Raw genomic sequence first — 12,335 nt, forward strand, 5'->3', positions numbered from 1 at the left:
CTTTTGTCCATGAAACCATAAAGCTGCACTTTCTTTTTGCCTCATAGTCTGATTTGTCATAACTTCTCCGTTTTGTGGTAAGCTTTTCTTTGGCTGTCACTTCTTCACCCTGACCTGTCTTATTTGGCTCAGCAGAACTGAAATGCTTTTACACACTCACTCACATAAGCTCAGCGATTCTCTGCGCGATCAACCTCTCACATGTTTAAGCTGCGGGAGATTTCACTTGTCATGTTTGCATAGTAAGCTAACGATTAATAAGACGATGTCAGAGGAATTGGTGCACAAATTATCATCACTCACAGATCAGTGCTGTCGCTCTCTATACACAGTTCGCACATATTGACAGTGGCTCACCGATGCCAATGACATAATTACCCAGCTACATTTCTGAAAGAATGCAAAAGCATTGACATATATTTTTCCTACAATAGCCCGACGGGCAGGGAAGAGATAGATTTTGGTAGCCCGATTGAAAAAATCGCTAGCCCCGGGACATTGGGCTAGCGATATTGCGAGCCCTGTATCTGATGGAGGAATCACTCATCTTTGGAAAAGAGAGTTTATTACAGAGAAATGGCTCTTTCCAAAATAAAAGCTATACTATCCGCTTCTTCTGGGCTATATTCTCAGCAGCATAAGGAGAATCATGTGCTAACAGCTGTCTAAATGACTCGGCTAAAGTTAGTAGCATGCTTGTTGTTTTTGTCTTTGCACTAGGATGATGTCGGCGTAAATGTGCAGTCATATTCGTTGTGTTCCCACTAGTGCTTTCAGGTTAATCTCGTTGAAATGACCTTAACGCCACAACACGGCAAATCTCCGTTAACGAGCTACCGCGGATCGCCCCGTGCATGGGGCTAGACGGCCAACACGTTAACGAGCTAACTGCGCTAACACACTAGTTCCCACCCATGTAATTGAGCATTGCATGGCACATCCAACATACTGTTTTACTTTAGTTCATGACTCGCTTACCTTCAGGGTCATACGTCACATGAAAACCAAAATAATTCCAAACGCCAGATCTGAATGTTGCAAGGAGAGCTTAACTTCTGTCTCGCTAGCTTGCCCTGCGCTCTTCCTTCTGACTATGCTGTCTGTGTTGAGCGCTCAGTGGATCTGCGCTCGACAGTGCAGCCTAGGCGGAGTAGTCGAACGCAGATTCACTGAGCGCTCAACACAGACAGCATCGTCAGAAGGAAAGTTGATAAAATAAATTACAAATGTTGTATTGTTCGATACATATGCGTACTGAACCGAAAGCACTGTATCGAACGGTTCAATATCGATACGAATATCGTTGCACCCCTAATATATATATATATATATACATACATATAGTATATACACTGGGTGAATGTGCAGTAGTAGCAGCAAGCAGGTGAATTCTGTACATTAATATGAATAGACATCTGACTATTTTACAGGATAGACAATATAAACATATTTAAAATTAAAGGAATTGAAATGTACATTGTGCCTTGGTTTAGTGTCTGGAAGAGTCCTGTCTCAGTCAATTATAGATGATGTGAGAGGGCGGGTGTGTGTGTTTAGAGCACGGATGGCTTGGGGATAGAAGCTCCTCTTGAGTCTCTCTGTCCTTGCCCAGAAGATGCGGAACCTTCTACCAGATTGCAGAAGTTGGAACAGTTTGTTGCCAGGATGGGACGGGTCCTTCAGTATCTGCTCTAGTCCGGCATCTCCTGGTGTAGGTGTCCTGAAGCGGGGGGAGAGCAATCCTGCAGCAGCGTTCTGCTGTACGGATCACTCTCTGGAGAGCTTTTTGGTCCTTCACACAGCTGTTCCCGAACCACGATGTCATGTTCTGTGTGAGGATGCTCTCCACAGCTACAGGCCAGTGGCTCTGACATCGGCCTGTAGCTGTTGAGGTACAGGCCGATGCACCTCAACAGAGGCTGTCTTAATTTTACAGAAAAGTTTCATTGTAATCGTTGATTTTTAAAAAAGTTATGTTGTTCATTTTTCTCAAAACGTCTTGTTTAGAGCCTTCTCTATCCCAGCAAAGTTTGTCTGCATTTGTCATTATGATGAAATTAGCCTTTTGTCATATGTTCAGTGCAGTTTGCTGTGCCTTGGTGAGGCTATGTTTTATTTTCAATTGTCTTTCATGATTAAACAGATGTGAAATGCCTCTTTCTACTAATCAGCAATATGCGTCAACAGAGGAGTTTCAGTGTTTAGGATGAATGATGCTAAATACAAAATTGAAAATAACTTGAAATAAATTGAAATAACTAAAATCACTCACTGATTGAAACCAACTTAAAACATGTAATTTAACTAAAATAAAAGAAGCATCTTTTTTTTTAAAGGAAATAATCAGCTATTTATCCCATACAAGTGCAAACGCCATGGCCTCGCCGTCATGGCTGCATGCTGTTGCATAAAAGCTGTGCTTTTATTTGTTTAATAAAAGGCTTCCGGTCTCGGAAGCTCGCTATGCTAGCGCTAGCGCCTCACTTGACTTTATAGGGGTGTCTTATGGCAGGGCAGCAGTCGCCAGTCCTGAGAGTAAAACAGGTCGCGGAACTCTGTGGTCACTGTATAACTACGAACTTTTTTCGCGACTCCGTTAATGTTAAACTACATTAGGTTAGTAAATATAAACGGTGCTAAATTACTTAACCGCGGAGGACTGCCGGTATTGTTCCGTTGCTACAAGTTTGCTCAGTCCAGCAGCCGTTCAGAAGCGACCACACCCTCCTTGCTTCCTGATAGTACTGTAGTGGGAGCGCGCAGCTCTACTTTCAGTCGCTGGGAATAACGGCCACTTCTTGTTGCTGCGCTGTTTGGATTCGGTGTCGTGGACCTACAAAACAAGTGATTTATATGTTCAGAGAACACTGGCTGGTATGGATATGAAAAGTGAGCGCACACAGAGGATATGCGGGGCTACACACTCTCGAGTCCCGAGTTAAGACGCGGAGGAGGACGTGGAGGGCGGACTGACGGACGATGCATATGGAGTCGAGAGGACCGGAGCAGTCGCTATCTTATAACCCAGCGCTCGGATTGAAAAAGAAGAGGTTGAAAGTGGACTGAGAGGCTTCTTCTTCCTGGACAGTGGCATTTTCGGTGAATTTTACTCGGGAGGACCCGTGAAATGATGGTGTTGGAGGATAACTCCAGTCCTTCCACTGACCAGAACAGCTTGCCGGGTGGTTCCCCGATTGTAACCAGCATGAGAACGCCACACTCGGTGGGAACAAGTCGGCCAAGATCTCGGTGCTTTTTCTGGCTATTTGCTGTGACGCGAATGGCCACAAAATGATATCCTGAAGTTAAAAAACAGAGAGAGCGAGAAAGAGAGAAAACTCAAAAGGCACCCGTTCATTGCTGAGGTGACGTCTTCTTTGAAAGAAAGAAAAAAAAAGCACCAAGGAAGGAAATTTGACGTTTGCTGATCAGCAGAGATTCACTTTGGGAATGTTCTTGATGACAAGGGGCTTGTCAGTGTGTACTTTCCCGTTTAGAAGGCACCTTGGTGGCACTGCTGTTTGTGTGTTTTGTTTGTATTTTTTAATTTAGAAGCCTGTGAATTCCTTTTCTCCACAACAATCTGGGACTATATTTAGAATAGTGACTATGTTGTTCAGGGCATTTAAGTTAACATTTCCAAATAAGAGCGTATATCTTGTTACACTGATTACTTTAAAGTTGTAGGGCTTTTTCTTGGGTGTTTTGTGTAATAGATTTACTAACAAACTACGGCAGATAATGCTGAGAATATATTCACATGTACTCCTATTCTTAAGGCTTTTATACAGACACATATGCGTTAACTATTTGGGGTAAATGTAGTAATTGAGTTTTGCTCTTTCCGCATGTTTACACTGAGCGTACGTGTCTTGTGTTTTAACATGTAATTTACAATTAATAACCTAAACTCTGAAGGAACTTAAGGAAGACTGTTTGGCCAGTTCTTATTTAAAAGTTTAGTTTTATTTGAGAAGTGTCTTAAACAGTAAAATGCATTGTAGCAGCAGAAAACGAGATATCTGAACCCTTATATAAGAGCCATTTGACCCTCTCCCCCTTCCTCTGACTCCCTTCATTATTATGGCTAGTGGTGGCTCTGGCAAATCAGCAAGTGAGGGATCAACCAGCACACCCGGTGGCAGTTTGCAGCAGAGGAAGCGGCTCTCCTTCATCTGTGACACATGTAAGGGCAAGATGCAGCTCGTGGCTGACCTCCTCCTGCTGTCCAGTGAGACCAGGCCTGTCATGACATCTGAAGGTGTGGCTGTGGCTGACACCTTCGACCAGTGCCGTGACACGGTCATTGCCCGCACTAAAGAGCTCTCCATTCTCACCCATGACATCCAGAGCCAGCTCAACATGGGTCGCTTCACGGAAGTAGGGGACCGCCTCCTGGAGATGACTAACCTTGTGGTGTCTTTGACTGAGTGCTCAGCTCATGCTGCCTACCTGGCATCTGTGGAGACGCCTGGCTCTCAACAATGCCTTCCGGGTCTGGTGGATCGCTACAAGGTGACCCGCTGTCGACATGAAGTAGAACAGAGCTGCAGCGTTTTCCGAGTCACTCACCTGCAAGACCTCACCCCACAGCTCCTCCTCGAGCTCTCTCAGAACATCTCCACCAACCTCAAGACTCTAACGGACATCTCATCACTGGCCAGCGAGAGGTCCAGGGATCGCTTTGCAAAAGAGCAGTTCAAGCTGAGCGTCAAGAGCATGAGCACAAGTGGCACGGCCTTCCTGGCGTGTGTGAAGGAGGTGAAAACCCAGCCCAGTGAGCTGACCAGGAATCGATGCATCCTCTTCAGTGCTGCTCTCGTCCAGGCTGTCGGCGCCCTTGTTGGGTTTGCTACAGAGCCACAGTTCCTGGGAAGAGCTGCGAGCATCTCTGCCGAAGGAAAGGGGGTGCAAACGGCAGTGTTAGGTGGGGCCATGAGTGTGGTTTCTGCCTGTGTCCTTCTCACTCAGGGCCTCAGGGATGTTGCCCAGCATCCCGAGAGCAGCTCCAAAATGGCAGACTACCGTGAGCGTCTGCGTAACTCGGCGTGCGCCGTGTCCGATGGTTGCACTCTGCTTACTCAGGCACTCAGAGAGCGCTCCTCTCCAAGGACTCTGCCACCAGTCAACTCCCATTCTGTGAATTAGTTTAGGAAGGGGCTATGTAGGTTCAGTGTCTTGTTTCATGTACCAAAGAGACTCACTTTGGGTTAATCCCTATTCATCAGGTGTAGAGTAACATCCGAAGAACACTGTGTGGGCCTGTTCTTGTGGTTAAAATTTGTGTGTAGAATGCAGAAAAGCACTAAAACAACCACTGCAGGGTTTTTGAGGTTGCGCTGGATGTAACTTAACTTAAACCATGCTCAAAACGGACCACTTCACCCACTCTGGGTATGAACTGGGCTCAGCAGACAATGTGCTTTCACCAACAGACAGCAGCTTTCAGACCTGAAAAGTTTACCTCAGTTTTCAGTTGCAGTGAAAACACCAGCCTCGATGATGGATGTAGCCTCGCAGTATGAACCTATAGTTGGCTGACCTGCTCCATTATATGGGCTTTGTGAGATTGGAAAGAGTGAGCCGAGTGTCAAGATGCTTTTATTTTTTTTTTCAGTGTGTGTGAATTCTTTTAAAGCTGCTGTGAGTGTGTGCCCTAGGGTTTACACTATCTACCAGACTTCCCCATATTATTTTCAAGTGTTTTGACCATGCATGTAATGGAGTATTTATTTCATCTATTAAAAATGTTTCTTATATGCTGTTGTGGCTAAAATGTTTTTGAAAATCCGGCTATTCACTTAATCTAAAAAACCCAAACATTTTCGGTTACTTTTTTGTGCAAGCTATCTCTGTGAGAGCTGTAGACTGCAGCTTCTCAGTCTGTACATTATGATCTCCATTAGTGATGAAACAGGAGGCAAGAGCAAGCTAGTATGTACTTTGAGACTGACATGCTGCTTACCCGAGGGTAAAGCTGACCATGGCTACACTCAAGGTAGATCGTTTTTAATCACTAAGATGAAACATTCACCCTTTGACTGCATTAATGAATGAAAGCAGGTTTAATATGTGAAAGACAGATAAACTGACTTAAGTAATTGTGTAATATTATCTGTGTGAGACTGCAAACTAACTTTAATGCTATTTCAGCATCTTTCTTAAAAAACAATATTTTCTATTGATGAACAAACATTCATGAATTCATTAGTACCTGTTCTATTTTAGGCCTTTTGGTGTCTGTAATGAACATTCATGAATGTTTCATTTAGCCTGAATTGAACAGTTTGTGTGTTTGTTGCTGCTTTTTGAAAGCATCAATGACAAATGTTCACTCACTCATCTGTCAAACTCTGCGATGCATTGGACTCATTCCAGACAGTCACCCCTAAATTATTTGACACACTGCTTCCTTTTACAGTTTTCTCTCTTTTTTTAATTTGTTTTCAGATTCAGGTGATCCATAGGCCAGAGTATATTCACCATGTGTGCTCGGGGCTCTTTCTCTCATGGTTTCCAATCAGGCTGATCAGTTTTATCTCTGACATTTCTGCTTCTGTAATGTGGTATTTGTGGTATTCATAGAAAATATTATGAAAAGGCTTTAGTGACTAAAACTAACCCACTCAAAGAAATAAGGATATGCTCTAATACTTATGGCATCTCGATGAATTAAATATTCAAATTTCTGTACATTGATAACAAAATGACATAATAATGGTCAGTGGAAACCAAAGTCAGGGATTCAATTCAAAATTCCACTAAAAATGAAACTTTAGTTAAAAAAAATCACAAAAACGTGTTCATCTGTAATTTGATTTGTAATCATTTGTACAGCAAAGCAAAAACATGACCTGGGTAGGCATGCTGATAGCTTTTCACTTAGTAACCAGCTTAGATGCTGATATTTTGAAGCAGGGAAATGTAGGTCCTCGCACACTTATGTGAAGATAAACTGCATAATATAACACAAAACATACGTTTATTTAAAAACAGGTTAATAAATAGTTGAAACTTGGAACTACCAAAAACTTCAGTGACTTTGAGTACTCATGGTAATTAAAAAACAGTTGTAGTTTTAATGTTTTCAATTGTTTATTGGAATTTAATGGCTCCAAACCTGATTGCCTCTATCATGGCACATTTGTCTGACAGTGGCAAACTTCTAAACAGTGCTGTCAAACTTGTCAGTGGAGCTTATGCATATCTGATTTACATGTAAGCCTTCTTTATACTCTTTGTTTAACAGTGTTCACATAATAATTCAGATAAACTGTAGAACAGAAAATTGGTAGTATACAACGAGGAAGTTGATATTTCCATGTATGGCCCTGCCTGTTGGCATCTTGCACCCTGCTATAATGTGAAGGGGCACACGTTTTTTTTTTTCAAATGCAAAGTTTGCACCATAATTCAATATCTTGTGGAACTACTTGTACCAACCATAACTTCAAGTGATTGTTTTCTGTATAACTGTCAGTTTGTCAAATCATTGTAGAGGATTTTTGGGTTATTACTCTTTACAACTTTGGTCTGGTTCATTTAATATTGTATTTGTTCAGGTTCTACCATTGTATACCAATCAAGTTGAGGTTGACTTTGACTGGGACATTTCAACACCTCTTCTTTTTCAGCAGTTCTGCTGTAGATTTGTTGATGTGCCTTAGAAAAGTCTGAGAATTAAGAAAATATTTCTGAGTAAGGGCTAGGTGGATGATAGATAACAAGAAATAAAACTTTTTGTTTTTAGTATTCCAAACAAATTAAAACTGTCTGGGGGTTTGGTTGACGTGGCATTATTAGTGGCCTCCACCTGTAAAATGTCTAATTATTGCCCCTCTAGTTCATCTTTTAATTAAATTCAGTTCAATTCAATTTTATTTATAGCACCAAATAAAAACAACAGTTGCCTCAAGGCACTTTATGTTGTAAGGTAAAGACCCTACGATAATACAGAGACAACAGAGAAAGTCCCAACAATCAGAAGACCTCTAATGAACAAGCACTTTGGCGGCAGTGGGACTTAAAAACTCAATTTTAAAAGGAAGAAACTTTCGGCAGAATTAGACTCAGGGAGGGGCGGCTATCTGCCTCAGCTGTTTTGGGTGAGGGGAGGAAGACAGGACAAAAGACACACTGGAAGTGAGCCAGAGATTAATATTAAATAATGATTAAATGCAGATTGCAACCACATAGTGAGTAAAAAAGTATGAGTGAAAAAGAAATAATTGTGAATTGTGGGAAGCCCAAATTAGCCTAGTCCTATTGCAGTATAACTAAGGATTCAATAGGGAATCAGTGAAGAAAAGTCGGTGTGGGAAAATATGCTCTCCCTGTCAGTAACCTTGCTGCAGCAATTTGGACCAACTGAAGGCTTTTGCGGGAGTTTTATAGGACATCCTGATTGGGCCTGCACAATAAATCGAAAATATATTGTCATCACGATATCAGCCTGCGCGATGGGCCCATCGCAAAAGACAGCGTAAACTGCGATAATGGAGTACCTTAAAATGTTTACACACGTGCTTTAAAGAATTTGCCAATCAAAGAAACCCCTTTACACATTAGACCAGTCGAATAGAGCCCTTCACGGCATTAACCAATCAAATGGATTAGAGGCCCGCCTCCTACGCAGGTGGGGAGCGAACAACGCTGCAGCAACGAGTCACAGTTGTAATGGCTGAGAGCGAGACGCATGACGAGAACGCTACTGACTATGAACTCGTGGCTAAAAAAAATAGCACCTCGGTTATTTGGAGGTACTTTGGATTTGGTAAAGACGACGTTCTCCAAACACAGGTGCTCTGCAACACTTGCCGAACACTCGGCAACCACCAGAGGAAACACGACTCCACCATCATCTTCAACACAACCACAGAGAACTGTTTGAAGAGTTCCAGAAAGACCGGGCTAGCTAATGTTGCTAATGTTAGACAAAGAGCGCCGCAGCAACAGCCGTCTCTGTATCAGAGTTTTTCAAGTGGAACTCCGTATGAGAAAACGTGGAAGCGCTACAAAGAAATAACAGAGGCCATTACACATTTTTGACAAAGACATGATGCCTATAACTACAGTTAGCAGAGATGGCTTCACCAGTCTGATACATAAAGTGGACCGGAGATACCGCATCCCCTCATGAAGCGACTTTTCCCATGTCGCCATTCCACAAATGTACGAACCATGCCGCTGGACCGTCAGGTTTGAACTGAGCCAAGCTGAAAGCTACACCAGCACTACAGTAAAGTTTCCTCTCCAGTTTTGACTGGCATCATAACTACTTGGTGAGAGGTAAAATGATGAACAGCTGCATTGAGATAATTTGCAGAATAATTTAAGTTATGTTTATTTAAAACTAATTATAGGGATGGTTGTTCGGCAAGCTTGAATTCTGAAAGGATGTCTTTCAGGATTCAAGCCTCAGAATTTTTTATTATGGGGCAATGTTTCAATGTTAAAGTGCAGTTTGTTGTTACACTGCTAATACAGCAGCTTTCTTTAAATAAAACTGTTGCAGTAAAACGGAAATTATGTATTCTTTTTTGTTTGTTTGTTTTGCTATTTATTTTATCGCAAGTCATATCGTTATCGCAGTATTGATCACAGTTATCGCACATCGCAGGTTTTCCTAATATCGTGCAGCCCTAATCCTGATAATAATGAATTACAGTCATCCAGCCGAGAATTAATAAAAAGACAAACTAGTTTTTCAGCGTCACTCTGAGACAGGATGTTTCTTTTTGTTTTTTACTTTTTAAAAACGTAATAATATCTTTAACACCAAAGCAGCTGAAACTGATTAACAAACCCCTTTGTTACTTAACTGGATAGATAATTATCCCAGGACTCTAAAGAGAACACCAGAGAGGCAAAAAACCTGTTAGTGGTATCCTTGGGAATCAGGACTCATGGAGTGTGGTCAGCTTCTTCAGCCAGCAAGTGTGACTCATGATGTAGCCTGGTGCTGTCCAACTCTTCAGACTGTAGAGCATCTTTGCTGTCTGTCGCTGTGACACTTACTGGGTCCTGTTCAGGGAGGTTGCTGTGGTCTGCTCTTACATCCACTGCCACTGAGCATTGTGTTGTTATTAATCTCTGTCTCTCTTCCACAGCCTGCCTTTTGTCCCGTCTTCCTTCTTTCACTCCAACTGGTTGCAGCAGATGGCCCCGCCCCTCCCTGAGCCTGGTTCTGCCGGAGGTTTCTTCCTGTTAAACAGGAGTTTTTCCTTCCCACTGTTGCCAAATTCCTTGCTCATCGGGGGTCAATGATTGTTGGTTTTTGTTTTGTATGTATTATTGTAGGGTCTACCTCACAATATAAAGCACCTTGAGGCAACTGTTGTTGTGATTTGGCGCTGTATAAAAATATTGAAATTGAATTGAATTGTTGTGGGTTTCATCCTTCCAGTATTGTGTCATCTCCAACCTTGGTGGGGTTATTCTCCCCTACCACTGAGAGTACACCTTGGATGGTTCAGTGGAGTACACCTGGTTTAATCTCCTGTTATGCCTCCTTAAGCCACTGGCCAAGGCTGTGAGTCTTTGCTTGGCAGATTCCAGGGCCTCCGATAGGGAGAGCTAACTTGCCCGCTAGTCTCCTTCTCCATGGAGTGTACTGCTACTTGGGGCTGTTCATCTTATAGCCAAGAATCTATGTGATCACTGCTGTAGTGGCGTAGATTGGGTGGTTAGTTTCGGCGTGTTCGCAGTAGGGATTGTCTGTAATGCTGATTTCAAGTTTCAAAGACGAGTAGTATTACCACTACACTATACCAGTCAAAGGTTTGGACACAGCTTCTCGTTTTTCTTTATTTTCATGACTATTTACATTGTAGATTCTCACTGAAGGCATCAACACTATGAATGAACACATATGGAAATTTGTAGGAAGCAAAAAGTGTGAAATAACTCAGAAGATAGTGTCATCTCTACAAAAATCCATAACATCCACCAGCAATCTCAGTTCAAATCTTGTGTCTACCTCCTCTCCAGAACCTTTTCTCTATTTTGAGCCCTTTTCCACGTTTCATCTTCCTGATTTATCTGATATTTCTGAGTTTATATGTAAATCAAAGCCTGCCACATGTCATCTTGACCCTATGCCTACAGGGCTTGTGAAATCCTGCCTCTCTTCCTTACTCGCACTCATCTCTGCTATCATTCACTCTTCTCTCACCACCGGTATCGTTCCCTCCTTATTCAAGACTGCTTCAGTCACTCCTATACTGAAAAAACCTTCTTTAGATCCTAACAACTTTAACAACCTCCGTCCGATTTCCAATCTACCCTTCATCTCTAAAATACTCGAAAAAATAGTTGCAGTTAATCTTCATTCACACCTGGTTAATAATAACATCTATGAGAGGTTTCAGTCTGGTTTTCGCTCATGTCACAGCACAGAAACTGCTTTACTTACAGTCACTAATGATCCTCTAATCAGAGCTGACTCTGGTCTTCTCACCATTCTCGTCCTTTTGGATCTGAGCTCAGCCTTCGACACCATTTCTCACTCCGTCCTTCTAAGCAGACTTTCCTCTCTCTGCATCTCTGACACACCCCTAGACTGGTTTCAATCATATCTCCTTGACCGCTCCCAGTTTATTCACCTGAAATCGTTCTGCTCTCGTCTATTCCCGGTCACTTCTGGTGTACCCCAAGGTTCAGTCTTAGGCCCTTTTCTCTTCAGAATATACATCCTCCCTCTAAGTACCATTTTCTGCAAATCTGATCTTCACTTTCACTGTTTTTATGATGACGCCCAGTTATATCTCTCCTGCAGACTTGATTCCTTCTCCCACCTTCTTCCCTTACAGAATCTGAATTAAAATCCTGGTTTAGCTCTAATTTTCTAAAGCTCAATGAGGATAAAACTGAAATCCTCCTTACTGGCACCAAATCCAACCTTTTGAAGGCAAACCATTCCTCACTCACCATCGATAACGCCTCAGTTTTCCCTTCTCCTCAGGTTAAGAGCCTTGGTGTCATCCTAGACCAGGGGTGGGCAATTAATTTTTACAAGGGGCCACATGAGAAACCCAAGTTGTGTCAGAGGGCCACATCAACGACATCTTGAACCCAAGTCTGCTTAACTTTCTTAAATTGTAAAATTCACTAAATTATATATTACGAATAGGTGGTACTGGTAATCAGAAGAATAAAAATAAAATAAAGTAAATATTTATATTGGGCTATGCTATGTGAAATTGTGGTGCATATTCCAAATAAAACAAAAACAACCACCGAATCAATGTCATTTTATTTTAACATGTTTAACTCAACAAACAAGATGTTTATAGAAATGCAACAATGCAATGACTTGTGTCATGTTTTCCTCCTTT

At 42.1% G+C, this 12,335-nt stretch overlaps 1 protein-coding gene across 1 annotated transcript; it reads left to right on the top strand.

The window, feature by feature from the left end:
* The first annotated feature begins 3,828 nt into the window (after positions 1-3,828).
* tlnrd1 (talin rod domain containing 1) lies at positions 3,829-5,682 on the top strand. Its single transcript, XM_085358966.1, has one exon. The coding sequence runs from the start codon at positions 4,084-4,086 to the stop codon at positions 5,146-5,148; it is 1,065 nt and encodes a 354-aa protein (XP_085215092.1). The 5' UTR covers positions 3,829-4,083; the 3' UTR covers positions 5,149-5,682.
* Positions 5,683-12,335: the final 6,653 nt, after the last annotated feature.

Source organism: Diplotaxodon limnothrissa, linkage group LG1 (genome assembly GCF_057381915.1).
Source record: "Diplotaxodon limnothrissa isolate DT_005_m linkage group LG1, D_limnothrissa_male_GT1.1, whole genome shotgun sequence".
Classification (NCBI taxonomy): domain Eukaryota; kingdom Metazoa; phylum Chordata; class Actinopteri; order Cichliformes; family Cichlidae; genus Diplotaxodon; species Diplotaxodon limnothrissa.